Below are 16444 nucleotides of genomic sequence, written 5' to 3' on the forward strand. Positions count from 1 at the left end.
TGTCCTCGGTGTCCAGAACCAGGCCCAGTCCACAGTCTTTATTTTGAGACAAGGTCTCACTAAGTCTCGGGGTTGAAACTTGCGATCCTCCTGCCTCAGCCTCCCTGCGTGCCGGATGGCAGGTTGCAGCCCTCAGCAGGAGACCTGACGTCAGCTCCTAATTGGCCCCGGGGAGGGTTGACACTCTGGGCGGTGTCAGCAGCCTGGCGAGGTGGGGTGGAGGGGCCACCCTCCTCCAGAATGAGGAAGGAGGCTGGGCGGCCACTGAGATCTTGCTCACGCTCACGGCTGTGCTGTGGTGAGCCTTCCCGCGCTCGGCCGACCCTCTGCGACGTGGCCTCGGCTGGCCGGAAGCCTCAAAGCCAACCTGTTGGGCCAGGTCCGGGCAGGTTAGGGTGGGCGGGAGCTTCCTCCCCTCCGCCCTCTTCGTCCCCACCCGGTTCCCAGCAAGAAGGCCTCACTGCAGGCCCAGCAGGCACCCCGGGGCCCCAGGTGGGCACGGTACAGTCCTTGGGGGGCGGCCGGGCTGGGGGGCCCTGCGCAGCAAGGGGCCGGGGCGATGCCCCCTGGTGCGCCCTGAGGCACCCCACCATGGCCCGCTCGCTGGCCTGGTCCTGCTGCCCCTGGTGCCTGACGGAAGAGGAGAAGACCGCGGCCAGGATCGACCAGGAGATCAACAAAATTCTCCTGGAGCAGAAGAAGCAGGACCGCGGGGAGCTGAAACTGCTGCTGCTGGGTAAGCACAGGACCCACCTGGAGGGGACCGAGGGACGAGGCTGGGGGGACAGACACACAGCACCCGGGGCGAGGAAGATCCTAGGCTCCCATTTTCCGGATGAGAATACTGAGGCACAGAAAAGCCAAGTTGCTCATGGGAGCTGTGAACGGTGGCCTCCTGGGTCCCCTGTTCAGGACACAGGCGAGACCAGAGGTGGCTCTGATGTGTGGCCCAGTGGGGGCTCCAGGGCCAGCTTCCAGGCAGGCCCAGCATGCCCCACGCCTGTGTCATGGAAAGGGAATGATGTGCTCCCTCAGTGCACAACCTGCCCAGCCGGCTGCCCAGCCACAGGGAGGGGCCGCTCCAGACTTCTCCTCTGTCTCCAGACGGGAGGGCACCCAACTCTCCCTGGCATCCGTATCCCCTGCATGGCCAGGGTGGGCTTGTCTGGGGTTTGTTCTGGGGCAAGATTGATTGGGTCATTCATTCATTCATTCAAGATTTGTTGAATTAATTCCTAGGTACCTGGCAATGGAATTTGTTTTGCTTTGGTTTTTGAGACAGAGTCTCACCGTGTAGCCCAGGCTGGCCTTGAACTCAGTATGATCTTCCTGTCTCAGCCTCCCAAATGCTGGGATGACAGGCATGTGCCACCACGCCCAGCTAGCAATGAAAATTATCTACGTCCACGTGGATCACTCTTCCAGTGAAAGAGACAGTCATTAACCAGGACAAGGGAGTAAGCAAATAAAAAAAATTGGCCTGGATCCCCCTATTTATCTAAAATAATAAATAATGCCTATTGATGTGTCACATATGGTGCCTATGATAATAGATACGTAGAGACCACATCTATTAAAGTGAGGAAGAGATGACTATTTAACTATCGATATTGAAGAAATTGTTGGGTGTTTTTGTACTAAGGATCGAACCCAGGCCTTTGCACTGACCTCCATCCCCAACTCTTTTATTTTTTATTTTGAGACAGGGTCTCCTTAAGTCTTCAGGTTGCCCAAGCTGGGGTGAACTTTTCTTTTCTGTCCTCCTGCCTCACCCTCCTGAGTATCTGGGACAACAGCTGTGGGCCTCCAGGCCCAGCTCCACGCTTGGTCCCTTTCTTTGCTGGCCCAGTAGAGAGGGGTTTATCAGTTTGAGGACCTGTCCTTAAACAAAGTGGTCCTGCCCTGTCCACTGCTCTCTGCCTCCCCTGCCAGCCACTGCCCGGTGGCCCTTTCACCCCCGTGGGTTGCAGCCACAGGGCCGCCTCCCCAGAGAAGTCTTCTCTCGATACCTGGCCGTCCAGACAGCGGATCCCCTCCTCCCTCTGCCTGATGGCTTCACTGTGCGCAGTGGCGGACATCCACGTGTTCATTTGCTAAGCTGTCACCTGCCATAGGGACCTTGTCTGTCTTGCTCATGCGTGTCGCAGGCCACAGCTGTACACTGAGCCTGATGAATAGCAGGTGCTCAATAAATGCTCACAGCCGGGAGCAGTGGTGCATGCCTGTCATCCCAGCCCCCAGGGAGGCTGAGGCAGGAGGATTGCAGGTTCAAGTCCAGCCTGGGCAACCTAGGGACTTAGTGAGACCCTGTGTCAAAATCAGAAATAAAAAATCGCTTCTTGGCCTTTTGGCTAAGATCAAGTGTAATAAAAAATAAAAAAGGCCTGGGGGGTGTGGCTCCGTGTGAAGGTCCTGGGTTCCATCAAAAAGTAAGTCCCTAAATGCGTATGAGCGAGTGGATGGATCCTGACTTAGGGGAGAGCTCCTGACATTTCTTCACGTCTTCTCCCACTCGGGGAAACTCCCTGAACCAGGCCATCCCACCCCAAGCCAAAAAGACCCTCTGTCGGGGCTGCCCTGGGTGCTGGCCGCGGCAGTCCCTGCACTGGGGTTGCCTCTCCACCTGCCTTCCTGCCCAGAAATAGGAATGGAATCCAGTTTTTTCTCCCCACAGGCGGCTGAACTTCTTTGAGGAAGTTGCCCAGGGGAGGCTGGGAGGGGAGGGCCCCGTGTGGGGGACATTTGCCCGAGCATGAAGTCATCACCATGTTGGGGGGTCAGGAGAAGCTGTGGAAGCCAGCCCTGTCTCCAGCACATGGGATGGACTTGAGCCAGAGAGGCACAGTGACTTCTCCAAGGTCACACAGCACTGATTCTGGTTCCAAAGTTGATCCTGTTCCTTTGTGTCTGGGAGAGAAAAGCCACAGTCACCCACCGACAGATGGGGAAACTGAGGCCCAGGGAGATGCCAGCATTTGTCTGGGGTTTGCAGAGTGTGAACTAGAGGTGGAGACAGGAACTGAGCCTCCTGCCCTGTCCCCACTCCAGCTGCCCTGGGCCTGGCCCTCTGCGTCCCCAGCCACTCTGTGTCCTGGGACCTGGGGCTGGCAAGGGGCTGGGTCCTCGTGACAGCTGGGGCTGGGCACAGTGCGGTCATTCCTTCCTGGCATCACCCAGTTCCACTTCCTCCTCCGACTCCAGGAGGAAGCAGCCACTTCCTGTCTGGCGTGCTCGGCCACCAGGTGGGAATGGCTCTTTCCGCAGCACCCTGCCCCGCCCCTTCCGGAGTTTCCTGGAGCAGACCATGCCCCCATCGCTGCTCCACGCGGGGGGAGCCCCAAACCCTCGAAGCTTTAGGACAGTGCCAGGCTTTAAAGACAGAATTCTAGTGGCGATTTTGGCTTTTTGAGACAGATTTTCGCTATGAAGTTCAGGCTGGCCTTGAACTCGCAGCAAACCTGCCTCAGCCTCCTGAATACTGAGATCACAGGCCTGTGCTACCATGCTCAGCTAGTGGCAATTTTCTAGAATGTTTTTATTTTCAGCATTGGGGGTGGAACCCAGGAACTTTGCATTGAGCTTCATCCTTAGCCCTTTTTTAAATTTATTTTTTATTTTGAGACAGAGTTTTGCTAAGTCACTAAGTTGCCCAGGCTGGGCTCAAACTTGCAATCCTCCTGCCTCAGCCCCCCTGAGTGCTGGGATGACAGGCCTGTGTCACCATACCCAGCTTTTTTTTGTTTTAATGAAACGGAAGAGAAAAAAAAATCAGAATAGTGAAACAACAGAAAAGTAAATGGTGGTCAGGTTAGACTGCTGCTTCTTCCCTACCCTTTAGGGGAGACCCAAGTTCTGAAATTTCCAGTGGGTCCAGTCCCCAGCTGTCGGTCTCAGTGCTGGCAGCACCCAGGCCAGCTGTCTTAGGTCCCAGTGTCCACAGAAACGTGGCACTCACTGACACATGGCTGCTGCCTGACCCTGCCCCAGTGGTGAGGCCCATTTTGGGACCTGGATTATTCTCTGGTCCTCCCCTAGCTGTGTGACCCCAGGCCGGTCACTTGATGTCTCTGATCCCTGTGTCTCTTTTATAAATGGCAAAATAGCAAAAAATCTACTCTGTCTCTTGGTTGGCAGTTCAATCCTTTTCACTGTGATTAGTACTGTTATTAAGCTGATCCAGGCAGGGTAAGGGGAGTTTCCAAGTGTCATCCTAGAAGGGGGACTATAGTTAGCAATGTTGGATAAATCAAAATTGCTGGAAGAGGTGGGCACAATGGTGCACCGCTGTTTTCCCAGCACTCTGAGAGGCTGGGGGAGGAGAGTCCTGAGTTCAAGTTCCGGCTGGGCAACTTAGCGAGACTCTGGCTCAGAATAAAAATGGCTGGGGATGCAGCTCAGTGGTAGAGCAACCTAGGCTTGATCTGGAGTATCATGAAGGAGAAAAAGCTGCAGGAGAGGATTTTGTTTCCATCCCAAAGACGCAACAAGCCTCTGAAGGTGGATAATCAGCTGTCATTCCGTGATGTTCACACTGTGGCCATAAACACCTGAATGTGTTACCTGTCCATTAAATATTAATTCATTAATTCCAAAAATCGAAGCTCAGGTACTTGGGACTCAGGCAGGACCAGGTTGAGTTCCACTAATCAGCTTCATGACCCTGAGCAGTTCCCTCCGCTAGCCTGAGACTCAGTTTCTCCATTTAACAAACACCCAGGAGGCAGGAGTCCTGTTCCTCTCACTCCCAAGTAGGGCGAGATGGAGCCTCTTGGACTCTTAGGAAATCAATTGCAAAAAAATGATGATAACAATAAATAAGCCAAGTGTTGTGCCGTACGCATGTAATCCCAGTATCAGGCAGTAGAGGCAGGAGGATCTTGATGAGTTCAAGGCCAGCCTGGGCTACATAGCAAGATCTTGCCTCAAAAAGCGAAATAAATAAGTAAATTCTGAGCCTCAAGCCGGTGACCAGCAAGCTCAGGGCCACCTCGCTGTGGCCAAGTGACCAAATCTCCCAAGCCCAGCGGGAGACCCAGGTCTCCCCGTGAGGGAGGCTGTGGGTTCCTCTCCCTATCACAGCCTCGTGTCCCTGCAGGTGCGTTGGTGACTCTGGTGTGTGCTTGTCTTGGAGTACAGTAGGCTCTGGAATCCAAGACCCAAACGGCTCATGATGGGGACTTTCAGATGTGTGCCTGGGGCCTCCTTTTCATGCAGCACTGGGGCTGAACCCAGGGCCTTGGTACTGAGCTCCATCCCCAGTCTGTTTTAGTTTGTATTTTGAGACGGGGCCTCACCAAATCACAAAGTTGCCCAGGCTGGGCTCCAACTTGCAATCCTCCTGCCTCAGCCTCCTGAAAATCTGGGATTGTAGAGATGCTCCACTGCCTGAGGCTTTTTTGCAATCTCTTTACAAAGAAAGAACCATAACCTGCAAACAAAAGTATTAGAACTGTACAATGGGTCAGGGATTTAGCTCAGTGGTTTCGCTGCCTGCTGCGCAAGCGCAAGGACCTGAGTTCGATCCCCGGTACCCCCCCCTCAAAGAACTGTACAAATCACAGGAAATGTAAAACGGTGTTGGCTGTAACAAGCAGGCAGTGGCTGGATTCAGCCGGGGGCTGCCGGGGTTGTGGACTCTGCCCAAATGGCCTCGTGAAGTGAATTGATTTAATTCTCACCCACAGCAATTCTGGGGCAGGGCCTATTGCTGCTCCCCGGGTACAGGTGGGGAAACGGAGGCTCGGGGGAGTAGCATCCATGGCCCATGGCCCCAGTCCCCAGGGGAGGCCTGGCTGGCTTGGGATTGGGAGCCAGGTGTTGGGGGCTGGAGGAGGCGCCCGGCCGGACCCTGACAGCTGAGCCATGCGCGGATCCCCAGGGCCTGGCGAGAGCGGGAAGAGCACGTTCATCAAGCAGATGCGCATCATCCACGGCGCTGGGTACTCGGAGGAGGACCGTAAGGGCTTCCGGCCGCTGGTCTACCAGAACATCTTCGTGTCCATGCAGGCCATGATCGAGGCCGTGGAGCAGCTGCAGATCCCCTTCGGCAGGCCCGAAAGCAAGGTGAGCCTGGCCTAGGCTGCCCGGCCGGCCATGTCCCCAGCCAGCGGGGAGGGAGCTCCTGGGCATCGTGGCCAGGGCGCCACCCAGACTACATGTGTCTGACTTTTTAATTCACTCTGCTCCAAGGAATCTCAGAGGAGAAGAGGATGGGTGGCACCTGCCCTGGGCGGCTGATGGGAACATGGGAGGCCTTGAAATTGTCAAAGTGAACTCATGCCTGTCATCCCAGCACTCGGGAGGCTGAGGCAGGAGTATTGCAAGTTCCAGCCCAGGCTGGGCAACTTAGTGACTGGGTGAGGCCCTGTTCAAAGCAAAACATAGAAAGGGCTGGGGATAGAGCTCGGTGGGAAGGCCCTGGGTTCTGTCCCCAGTGCCAATAAGATTTTTAAAAAACTGTCCTGGGGGAGGAGCCAGACTCCAGGGCCGATGTCCCAGCCTGGTCTCTGCTGAGTGACCTGACCACTACCTCTGTCCCTCTGGGTGGTGACAGGCACCGGTGTGGGCACAGCATGTGGCCTCTGACACAGTGTGAGGCGAAGCCTGGAGTCTATGCTGGAGCCGGGACACAGGGCCACTGACTGCAGGACCCACACCATGCAAGTGGCTTCTTTGCTCTGTCCCTCAAAAGGGAGACGACCCTGATGACTCACCTCAGAGGAGATGCTCCACATAAGGAGCGACCAGGCATTGGGTGCTCAACACCTCTTTCCATCCTGCTGTTGTCACTCAGCCCTGGCTCGCCTGAGCATGGCAGCTCTCTGTGGCTTCCCTTATGTGAACCAGACTCCAGGAGAAGAGGTCTTCCTGGAGAAGGGGGATTAGTGTTGGGGTGTTGAAGGATGAATGGGAGTTCACTAGTCCCAACTCTCAAGGCCTTCCCTCTGTAGGTCAGTGCATGCACCAAGGGTTCGGGAGCAGCCAAAAGAGGCACCTGGAGGACAGAAGGCAGAGGGAGAGTGTTCTGGGGACAGGTTTGCAGAGAGGTCTGGAGGTACCTCCCTGCAGGGTGCCTAACCCTCCCTGTGCTTTCCACCCCAGCACCATGCCAGCCTGGTCATGAGCCAGGACCCTTATAAAGTGACCATGTTCGAGAAGCGCTACGCTGTGGCCATGCAGAGTCTGTGGCAGGACGCAGGCATCCGGGCATGTTATGAGCGAAGGCGCGAGTTCCACCTGCTGGACTCTGCTATTTAGTGAGTTTGGGGCCTGCGTGTGGGAGGGGCCGGGGATATGGGAGGGGCCTGGGCGTGTGGGAGGAGCCAGGAGGCCTGGGATCCCCAGGGAGTGCGGGAGGAGCCGGTAAAAATGGGAGGGACCAGGGCCATGGGAGGAGCCAGGTCTAATGGGTGGGCCCAGGGGAGGCAGACACTGGGCGGGGCCAGACGCTGCGATAATACAGTGACCCCCACCCGGCCTGCATTCTGGATCCCCTGGCTCCTCCCGGTGCTCTGGGAGCAGACCTCTGTGGGCGGGTCCTGTGCCAGGGCGATGTCTGTCTTGGGGGCCTAGTTTCCCGGGTGACGCCGGATGTCCAGGGTGATTTGGTGACTGGGGAAAGGATCTTCAGGGTGCTGTCTTTCTTGGGACGACCCATCCCTGAGGTCGCGCTGCCTCTCACTCCCTGGGGGGTTGGCTCCGTGCTGTCTATACCCCCCAGAGCTCCCCTCCCTAGTCTTTGCTGGGCCCTGCAGGGTTAAGAGCAGTAGAGGCAGGCTGGCTGCAGGTCCAGGCCTTAGTGCACCCTGTCCTGCAGCTACTTGTCCCATCTGGAGCGCATCACTGAGGAATGCTACATCCCCACTGCCCAGGATGTACTGCGGAGCCGCATGCCCACCACCGGCATTAATGAATACTGCTTCTCTGTGCAGAAAACCAACCTGCGGTGAGCACTCAGCCGGGGTCTATTCTGGGGTTTGGCTTATATAGGGGACCAAAGAGCTGGGGCTCTGAGGGATGAGTAGTAGTTTGCAGGCCTCAGGTTTCAAGGACCTGCCAGGCCAAAGGAGGCAAAGCAGATGCAAAGACATCTTCAGCCCCTTGTATAGTCAGGACTGGCACCTGGAGGAGTCCAGAGAGAGGCACAAGTGTTCCAGGAGAAGAGGGTTTCCTGGAGAAGGGACATTGGTATTGGGATGGTGAAGGATGAATAGGAGTTCACTAGTCCCAACCATGAAGAGGATGCTGAGGAGGAGGAAATAGAGACTGTGTGGTCAGGACTAGAGCAGAGGGATGACCCCAGGGCTGGGTGAGCTAGGAGGATGGTCTCTATAGTGGTCACTGTCAGGGTGGACAGAGGGACTGAGGCTGGAGGAGGCCAGCAGACTCTGGAGAGCCAGGAGGACTGGTCAGGGCTGTGGGGAGAGAAATGAGGGATGGTGCAGAGGGGCCAGGACTGGGTCACGTGGGATTAGAGAAGGTAAACGGACTTGGGAGCTTTGTGCCACAGCTGGTGGGGTGGGTGGTGACAGGAGAGACCGTGAGGCCCCTCGGGGAAGACTGAGTCTGAGGGCTCTGAGGGTGACGGAGGTGCCGGGGCCACGGGTCTGAGCTGAAGAAAGAGGGTGAGGGATGCAAGGATGGGGGCCTGGGTGGGAATGGGGGGCTGGATGATCCCAGTGGGAAGGCTGAGCTGAGGCGAGCTTTCCCTGGGGAATCTTGGAGGTGCTCTTCGGCCAAGGAGAAAAATCTAGGGGATGGAGGGAAGGCCCAGAGGACACTGAGCCTCTGGGGGAGGCGACACCCTCAGGCCGTGGCCAGCAGGCCCAGGCTGCACCTCTGTCTCTGCCTCCACCGCCCTGCTGTCAGCCACCGCTCCCCACCTCACGCCAGAAATGGGGCTGAGGGACTCAGAGGGGCGTGGGAAGAGCCGGGGCCCGGGTCAGGTGAGGCAGATGCTGAGTCACGGGCCTCGGTTTCCCCTCCTGTCCCCCTGGGCCAGTCCCACTGCCTGAGGCTCTGCCAGGCTCGTCCCAGCCTGTGCTGTCGGGCACTTCCTGAGTAACGGCTGCTCCCTGCTCCCCGGGGAAATGATTCAGCGATCTTATCAGTGACCCAGTTTCTGAGAAGAAACAGCAGGAGTGGGGGCTCCGCTTTTGTTGTGGCGAGTGAGGTGCACCGACAGGCAGCGCAGAGTCTGGGGACAGCCCTCCCTCTGCCCCACGACGCCAGCTGACGCTGGCTGCCCCCCCCCCCCGTGGCCAGTCAGGCTCAGAGGCCCCATTTCGCCCTCAGGGAAACTGAGTCCTGAGGATAACTGTCAATCTCCCGTCCCTGGGGCAAGTTCATATACTTCCTGTTTTGATCTCAGCAAAAGCCAGGCCTGACAAGGGCCTGGGGTGCCACGGGACCGGGTTCCAGCTAGACCTGGATTCTGAATAGGGCGTCCTTGCTGGCGATGTAGCTCAGCGGCCAAGCATCTGCCTGGCAAGCTCAAGGCCCTGAGTTCAATTCCCAGTACAAAAAAAAAAAAAAGCAAAAATGGACAAGGTGTCCTGGTTCCCTGTAGGATTGTGGACGTGGGTGGCCAGAAGTCGGAGCGTAAGAAATGGATTCACTGCTTTGAAAACGTCATCGCCCTCATCTACCTGGCATCACTTAGCGAGTATGATCAGTGCCTGGAAGAGAACAACCAGGAGGTGAGGGTGGCCGCGACCCCTCACCTTGCTCCCCGAGGAGGACCCTCGAGGGGCAGGAAGCTCAGTCTGCCCCTCGGGGAGGTGACCTAGCCCAACCAGACAGGGTGACTTTGAGGGGATTTTGGTAGAGCATGCACACACCTGGCCATGAAGGACGTGCTAAGGTCCTGGGGCCGGCAGCATAAAGCGGCAATACAGGGCACATGGCTTCACTGGCAGATACTGACTTGTCCCCCCCCCCCGCCCCCGCTCAGTCCTGGGGGACGGGAGGACGTCTGCCAGGGAGACTGTGAGAGGAATCTGTGCAGGGCCTGTCCCCAGCTCTGGCACTGCTGGGGAACTCAGTATCCTCGGCTTGTAGAAATGTCACCCTGATCGCTGGCTCCATCTCCACCTGGCGCCCTCCGCATGTGGTCTGTGCTCTAATCTCCCTCCTTATTTATTTTTATTTTTGTACTACTAAGGCTTGATCCTAGGTCTTTCACACTGAGCTCCATCCCCAGCCCTCCTTTTTTAAAATTTTGAGACAGGGTCTTGCTGGAATCACTAAGTCACCCAGGATAGGCTAGGCTCGGATTTGGGAATCCTCCTGCCTCAGCCTCCCAGAGTGCTGGGATGACAGGTGTGCACCACCACACTTGACTCAAATTTTCCTCTTTTCATAAGCACACCTGTCTTGGGATTAGCAGGGCCTCCACTTAATTCATTCTAGCTTCAAAGACTCCACTTCCAATAAAATAAGGTCATTGCTCCACCCATCTTCCCTCCCACCAGAACCGCATGAAAGAGAGTCTGGCCCTGTTCGGGACCATCCTGGAGCTGCCCTGGTTCAAAAGCACCTCAGTCATCCTGTTCCTCAACAAGACCGACATCCTGGAGGAGAAGATCTCCACCTCCCACCTGGCCACCTACTTCCCCAGCTTTCGGGGTGAGTGGCCCGGATGTTCTACAGGGTTTGTCTCCTACGGCAGCGCTCAGGAGCAATGCTGGAGCTAGCCCTCTCAGGCCCGGGATACACAGGAAGGGACCTGAGTTCCTCACCCAGCCACTTCCACTGCCAAGTTTCCCTATCTGTAGAATGGGGATTGAATTGCCATGGTGGTGGTGCTCTCCTGTAATCCCAGCCCTCAGGAGGCTGAGGCAGGAGGATCGCCTCAAGTTTGAGGCCAGCCTGGGCTACATAGTAAGTTCAAGGTCAACCAGAACTACATAGTGAGACCCTGTGTCGAACACACAAAAACAAAAAAGAATGGAGCTTAAATAGAAGAGGACCTGGTACTAGATGCAACTACATAGAAAAAGAAAAAAAATTTCTAAAAAGATGTGATTTGGAGGGAGGTGCTAGGCATGGAACCCCTGGCCTCAACCATGCTAGGCAAGTGCTGATCCCCTGATCTACATGCCCAGTACTTTTAAATTTTATTTTGAGACAGTCTTACTGAGTGGTCCAGGCTGGCTTTGAACTTGCGATCCTCCTGCCTCAGCCTCCCAAGTACCAAATAAAAGCACATTCTGAGTTTTTGGGTGGATGTGAATTTGGGAGGCTGCTGTTCATCCCACTGCACAATCAGTTATAGGAGATAAGGCCTTTAGTATGTGCTTGGCACTAGGTCAAAGGTCAGTAAGTATAAGGTTTGGTGACAATGCCAGGGTTGGGCCTCTGGGGCCCGGTCACATCTCACAGCCCATGAGGCCTGTCACACCCACAAGGCTGAGGGTCTAGGGGACAGAGGAGGTCGGCTGTTTTCTGTGCTGGCCTGGACAGCCCTCACCCCTCCCTTCCCAGCTGAGCAGCACTGCAAATTGGCCATGGCTTAGAGGGTTTGGGAACAAGACTGCCCAGTGGGTTTTATTTCTTATTCTTTGTAGTACTGGGAATTAAACCCAGGGCCTTCACACTGGGCTACATCCTAAACTCTTTGTAAATTTTTTATTTTTATGTTTTATTTTGAGACAAGGTCTCAGTAAGTTGCTAAGTTGCCCAGGCTAGGATTGAACTTGTGATCCTCCTGCCTCAGCCTCCCAGAGTGCTGGGATGACAGCTGTGTACCACCAGGCCCTGCCTGGACTTCTCAGCTTTAACCCCTCTGTTTCCCTCCCTTTCTGAAAGAGGCCTTCTTTGTATTAATCACCGAGTCCTCACCATCACGGTGAATCCTGGTGACAACTCTGTGCCCATTTTACAAATGGGGGAAACTGAGGCTTGCAGAGGTTACAGGGATTAGTAGGCAATCCAACCAATGAAACCAGAGCCAGGTCTAGGCCTCCAGAATCCCTAACTTCACAGTTTTCCTTATATATGTACAAGGCATGATCAAAAAATACGGCGAGTATTTAAGAAATCTAAAATTTAAAAAATTTTAAATGTATAACATTGCTATGAATTCTCCTCAGAATCCTCCCCCTCGTTTTGCACACCCTTATCCCATTGTTCTTATTATTTTTTTTCTTTTTCTCTCTCTCTCTCTTTTTTTTTTATGCCAGGGATCAAACTCTGATCCTTGCGCTTGTGAGGCAGTCAGGCAGCAGAACCACTGAGGTAAATCCCCAGCCTTCTTTTTGAGACAAGGTCTCATTATGTAGCCCAGGCTGGCCTTGAACTCTCAGCCTTGATCCTCCTGGCTCAGCCTCCTGAATGTGGGGATGACAGCCATGCTCCACCACACCCGGTTGTCACTTTCTGCAGCAATTCTAGAGTCCTCTTTCATGAGTGACTTTTGTAGGTGTGATAAAAACATAGTGACTGCTGCTGCTGAGGGCCATCGAAAGGAAAGGCAGCTCATAATGACAGGAGGGTGTCCTCATCCACCTTATTTCTTGGCTCTGCCATCCTGCAACTTCTGGCTCCTCCCCAAAGTCAGAATGACTATGACAGTGAAACGTTTTTAATCCCTTCAGGACATTGGGGCGGCCACAACAGGGCTACTAAAGACACTCAGGAAAGAGGACTCCACAACTGTCTCAGAAAGTGACAAGAACCGTGAGATAAGTGTGTTCTAAGCGAGGTGTGTGTGTACTCTGAGGGGGATAATGGCAGTGTGTCTTTGTAATACATTTAAAAAAAATTTAAACATGGTATTTTTTGGTCACAGTTCGTACTGAGCTCCCTGATGTGCCTACTAGGGGGGCCACCCAGGCTGACCCTGGGGACTCCTCCCTCCTCCTTTGGCCTTGGTTTCCCCTTCTGCGGAGTCTTAGGATATTTAAACTTTCAGCTTCCCAACCTCTAGCTCCAAGGTTAGCAAAGAGTGAGCATTCCTCTCTAAATTCTGCCCCAAGTCCCAGAGCTGAGTCTCATTGGTCTGTTTCAGGTCACATGATGCCTGTGAGCCAATCCCTGAGGCTCCTATTGGTTTACCTGCATCATGTGATCAGCTGTGACCCCCCCCCCCGGGTGCCCAGTCACGGTAAAGATGGCTGTAGTGGTTTCCGGGTAATTTCCAGGCCTGGGTATGGGGCCGAGGGTCCCCAGAGACAAGGAGGGTTCTGACTCCCTTTTCTTTTCCCCCAGGCCCCAAGCAGGACGCGGAAGCCGCCAAGAAATTCATCCTGGACATGTACAGGGGAATGTACAAGGGCTGCGTGGACGGCCACGAGGGCAGCAAGAAGGGTCCGCGCTCCCGCCGCCTCTTCAGCCACTACACATGCGCCACGGACACGCAGAACATCCGAAAGGTCTTCAAGGACGTGCGGGACTCGGTGCTGGCCCGCTACCTGGACGAGATCAACCTGCTGTGACCCACGCGGCCCCCCCCCCCCCGCAGTGACACCTGCTGGGCAGGTGGATCCCAGACGTTCCTGGCTCTCCAGGCCCAGGTGGCAGAAAAGCCCTCCCTGCCTCTCACCTGGACAGTACCTCCCTTGACTCAGTTTACCTCTTTGGAAATGAGAAGTGGAGCAGAATAGCCATTGGGGATGCCAGGGAGGAGGAAAAGGTGAAGACATCAAGGGGACCTAAGACGTGCATGGGTGGATGTCTCTTAGGGACCCCACCTTCGAGTGTGTCACTCCCCTGGGGGTGACGCTCACTTGGGATGGCCATACTGCCTTCAGGAGCAGACTCTGCCGCCCCCTGGTGGATATCGGGAGGAACGCCTTACTGAGCTCTCGGCCAGGGGGCTCGGTTAACTATTGCAGGACTTTCCCTGGCTAGGGAACAAGATCGCTGAGAAGTGCTGTCCCTTCTATGGCCTCTAGCCTCATAGTGTCCTGCCCCGTTTGCAGAGGAGGGAAACCGAGGCACATAAACAGAGATTTCCCTACCAGGCTGGGAGCCAGGGATACACCATGCAAATAGCCTTCTGTATTTATTCCCTCACCTTTCGAGGTAGACATTAAAGAAAGGACACTCCAGAGACCCGTGGTTTCTTAGGACCGGTGTCAGCAGCCTCCTGTTGTTCCCCACCCCATTCTCTTTCCCGGTTACCTGGGCAGGTGCAGTCGTATACAGGAGGGGGGACAACATGTGTTGGGAGGAGAAAGGTTTGATTTGTTATCTGGTCACTTGTGTGGGTGCAGCACCCAGAGCTCTGCTGGATGGTGATGATTTTGAGGAATAAATCTGAGTCTAGGGCTGGGGATTTAGCTCAGTGGTTTCACTGCCTGCCGCACATGCGCAAGAACCTGAGTTCGATCCCTGGTACCAAAAAAAAAAAAAAATCAGAGTCTAAGCTGGCCATGGTGGCACACGCCTGTCATCCCAGCACCTGGGAGGCTGAGGCAGGAGAATCTCGGAGAGTTGGAGGCCAGCCTGGGCTACATAGTGAGACCCTGTCTCAAAAATCAGAATCTGACCTCTCCCAGGCTTGAGGACCCCTTCCTATTGCTACTCACCCCAAAATCCCACACAGCTTTGATAAGGACAGAAGTGATGCTGACTCCAACATCCCTGGGGAGACCCAAGTGTCACAAGCCCTATCACTCCCATCATTCACCGGGGGAAACTGAGGCCCAGAGAAATTGAAATGATTTGGCCAATGTCATCCAAATGGGAGGTGACAGGGCCAGTAGCCTAGTCATTCATTCAACACGTTTGCTTTGACTTTTTAAAAGCTTATGTTTTAAGCCGGGCCTGCTGGTGCACACTTGTCATCCCAGCACTCTGGGAGGCTGAGGAAGACAGTCAAAAGTTTGAGCCCGGCCTGAACAATTTAACAAGAATCTGTCTCAAAAAAAAAGAGAAAGGGCCAGGGATTTAGCTCAGTGGTTTTGCTGCCTGCTGCGCAAGCACAAGGACCCGAGTTCGATCCCTGGTACCAAAAAAAAAAAAGAAAAAGAAAAAAATATAAAAGGCTAGGTGTATAGCTCAGTGTGAAGACCCTGGGTTTGATCCCCAGTGCCTCCCCTAAAAAGTCTCTACTTTGGGACTTATTTGATATTTCTGTCACGGTCAACTGAGATTATGGGCTTGAGTGACCACAGAGGTATTGTCAGCATCCTATCAGGTGTACAGCCCGTCAACATGGTTTAAGGAGTGTATTTTCCTTATTCCTTTATTTATTTATTTATTTTATTTATTTATTTTGGTTTTTCTCTTTTCTTTTCTTTCTTTCTTTTTTTGGTCTCACTATATAGTTGAGACTGGGCTTGAACTCACTATGTAGCCCAGGCTGGCCTCCAACTCCTGGTGATCATCCTGCCTCAGCCTCCCAAGTGCTAGGGTTACAGATTACAGGCATACACCACCACTCCCAGGTTCCTCCTGTTTTAATTTTGAAAAGATTTCAGATCTACAGAAGTTGGAAAGTGATGACAACAAATTCCATACATCCCCCATGTGGGATGGGGGCAGCTAACAGAAGTTCACAGTAGGCCCAATCCTACTATAAGCCTGCTTTTGTGAATAAAGTTTTATTGGCATGCAGCCACACCTGTTCATTCTTACAGCTGGTCCTCTGCCCGTGCAGTGCCATAAATCAAATCAAATCCACCCAACATTGGCGCAAAAAGATCTCCAAGAAAAACACAGGACCATGTTATGTGCCCTGTGGGTGCCACTGGCGGAGGGACCCAGGCCCTCTCCAGCGCTGGCCAGCGAGTCTGTCCTGAGCATGCGCAGATGTTTTTCTCGCCTTTATTCCCTGAGACAGTGTACAACTATTCACACAGCATCTACATTGTATCATATAGAGTCTGAATGAGGCGCACTCAGGTTCTATGCCAACAGGTCCGATTGCAAAATGAGAAGCGCTTAGGGGCCAGGGATTTAGCTCAGTGGTGCAGCCGCCTGCCTCAGAAGTGCAAGGTTCCAAGTTCGATCCCTGGTACGAAAGAAAAGGATGCATTTAACTTCTTTAAATTTATTTCAAAGACATGTTGCCATGAATCCCTTTCAAAATACTCTCCCTGGCTTCAAATACATTTATCTCACTGTTCATGTCACTGTTTTTTCCCATTAAAAATTTTTTTATTAGTACATGTTTACAGTACATAATGATGAGCTTCATTGTGGTCAGTTGTTGGTACATGGGCGTAACACATCTTCATTCTTTTTACTTCCCCTTTTCCTCCCCTCTTCTACCTCCCTTCATCTCTCGGTCCCCTTCCCATTTGCAAAAAGATATTTCTCCCTCCCTATTTCCTATTATCTGTCTTTTATTTTGCTCTTTACATTATACTTTGGGCTTCACGTATAAAAGAAAACATGGGACATTTAAACTTGTGTGTCTTATTTATTTCGATTAACATTACAGTCTCAAGGTGCATCCTTTTTCTTACAAATGACTTGAGTTTATCCTTGTTTATGG

General features: G+C 53.8%; 1 protein-coding gene across 4 annotated transcripts; it reads left to right on the plus strand.

The window, feature by feature from the left end:
* The first annotated feature begins 226 nt into the window (after positions 1-226).
* Positions 227-14282, plus strand: Gna15 (G protein subunit alpha 15). Of its 4 annotated transcripts, none has more exons than XR_015447537.1 (8): positions 227-736; positions 5879-6063; positions 7102-7256; positions 7817-7945; positions 9569-9698; positions 10473-10626; positions 12597-13131; positions 13210-13385. XR_015447537.1 is itself a non-coding variant. In XM_021245073.2 (8 exons), the coding sequence occupies exons 1-7, from the start codon at positions 241-243 to the stop codon at positions 12668-12670; spliced, it is 1323 nt and encodes a 440-aa protein (XP_021100732.1). In that variant the 5' UTR covers positions 227-240; the 3' UTR covers positions 12671-12703; positions 13210-14282. The 4 variants fall into 4 exon arrangements, 3 of the variants coding, with proteins under 3 accessions (XP_021100732.1, XP_087057700.1, XP_004865879.2); XM_021245073.2 differs by having other exon boundaries at positions 12597-12703; positions 13210-14282; XM_087201574.1 differs by having other exon boundaries at positions 12597-12687; positions 13210-13347.
* The last annotated feature ends 2162 nt before the right edge of the window (positions 14283-16444 follow it).

Source organism: Heterocephalus glaber, unplaced genomic scaffold, assembly GCF_053883595.1.
Source record: "Heterocephalus glaber isolate CG9 unplaced genomic scaffold, H.glaber_assembly_v1.0 deba00001760, whole genome shotgun sequence".
In the NCBI taxonomy this organism is placed as follows: domain Eukaryota; kingdom Metazoa; phylum Chordata; class Mammalia; order Rodentia; family Bathyergidae; genus Heterocephalus; species Heterocephalus glaber.

Coding starts and splice junctions, on each gene's coding strand:
- Gna15 (XM_004865822.3), top strand. CDS start 241: ATGAGGAAGGAGGCTGGGCGGCCACTGAGATCTTGCTCACGCTCACGG. Junction 7,257..7,816: donor CTGCTGGACTCTGCTATTTA/GTGAGTTTGGGG, acceptor CCTGTCCTGCAG/CTACTTGTCCCATCTGGAGC. Junction 10,627..13,209: donor CTACTTCCCCAGCTTTCGGG/GTGAGTGGCCCG, acceptor CTTTTCCCCCAG/GCCCCAAGCAGGACGCGGAA.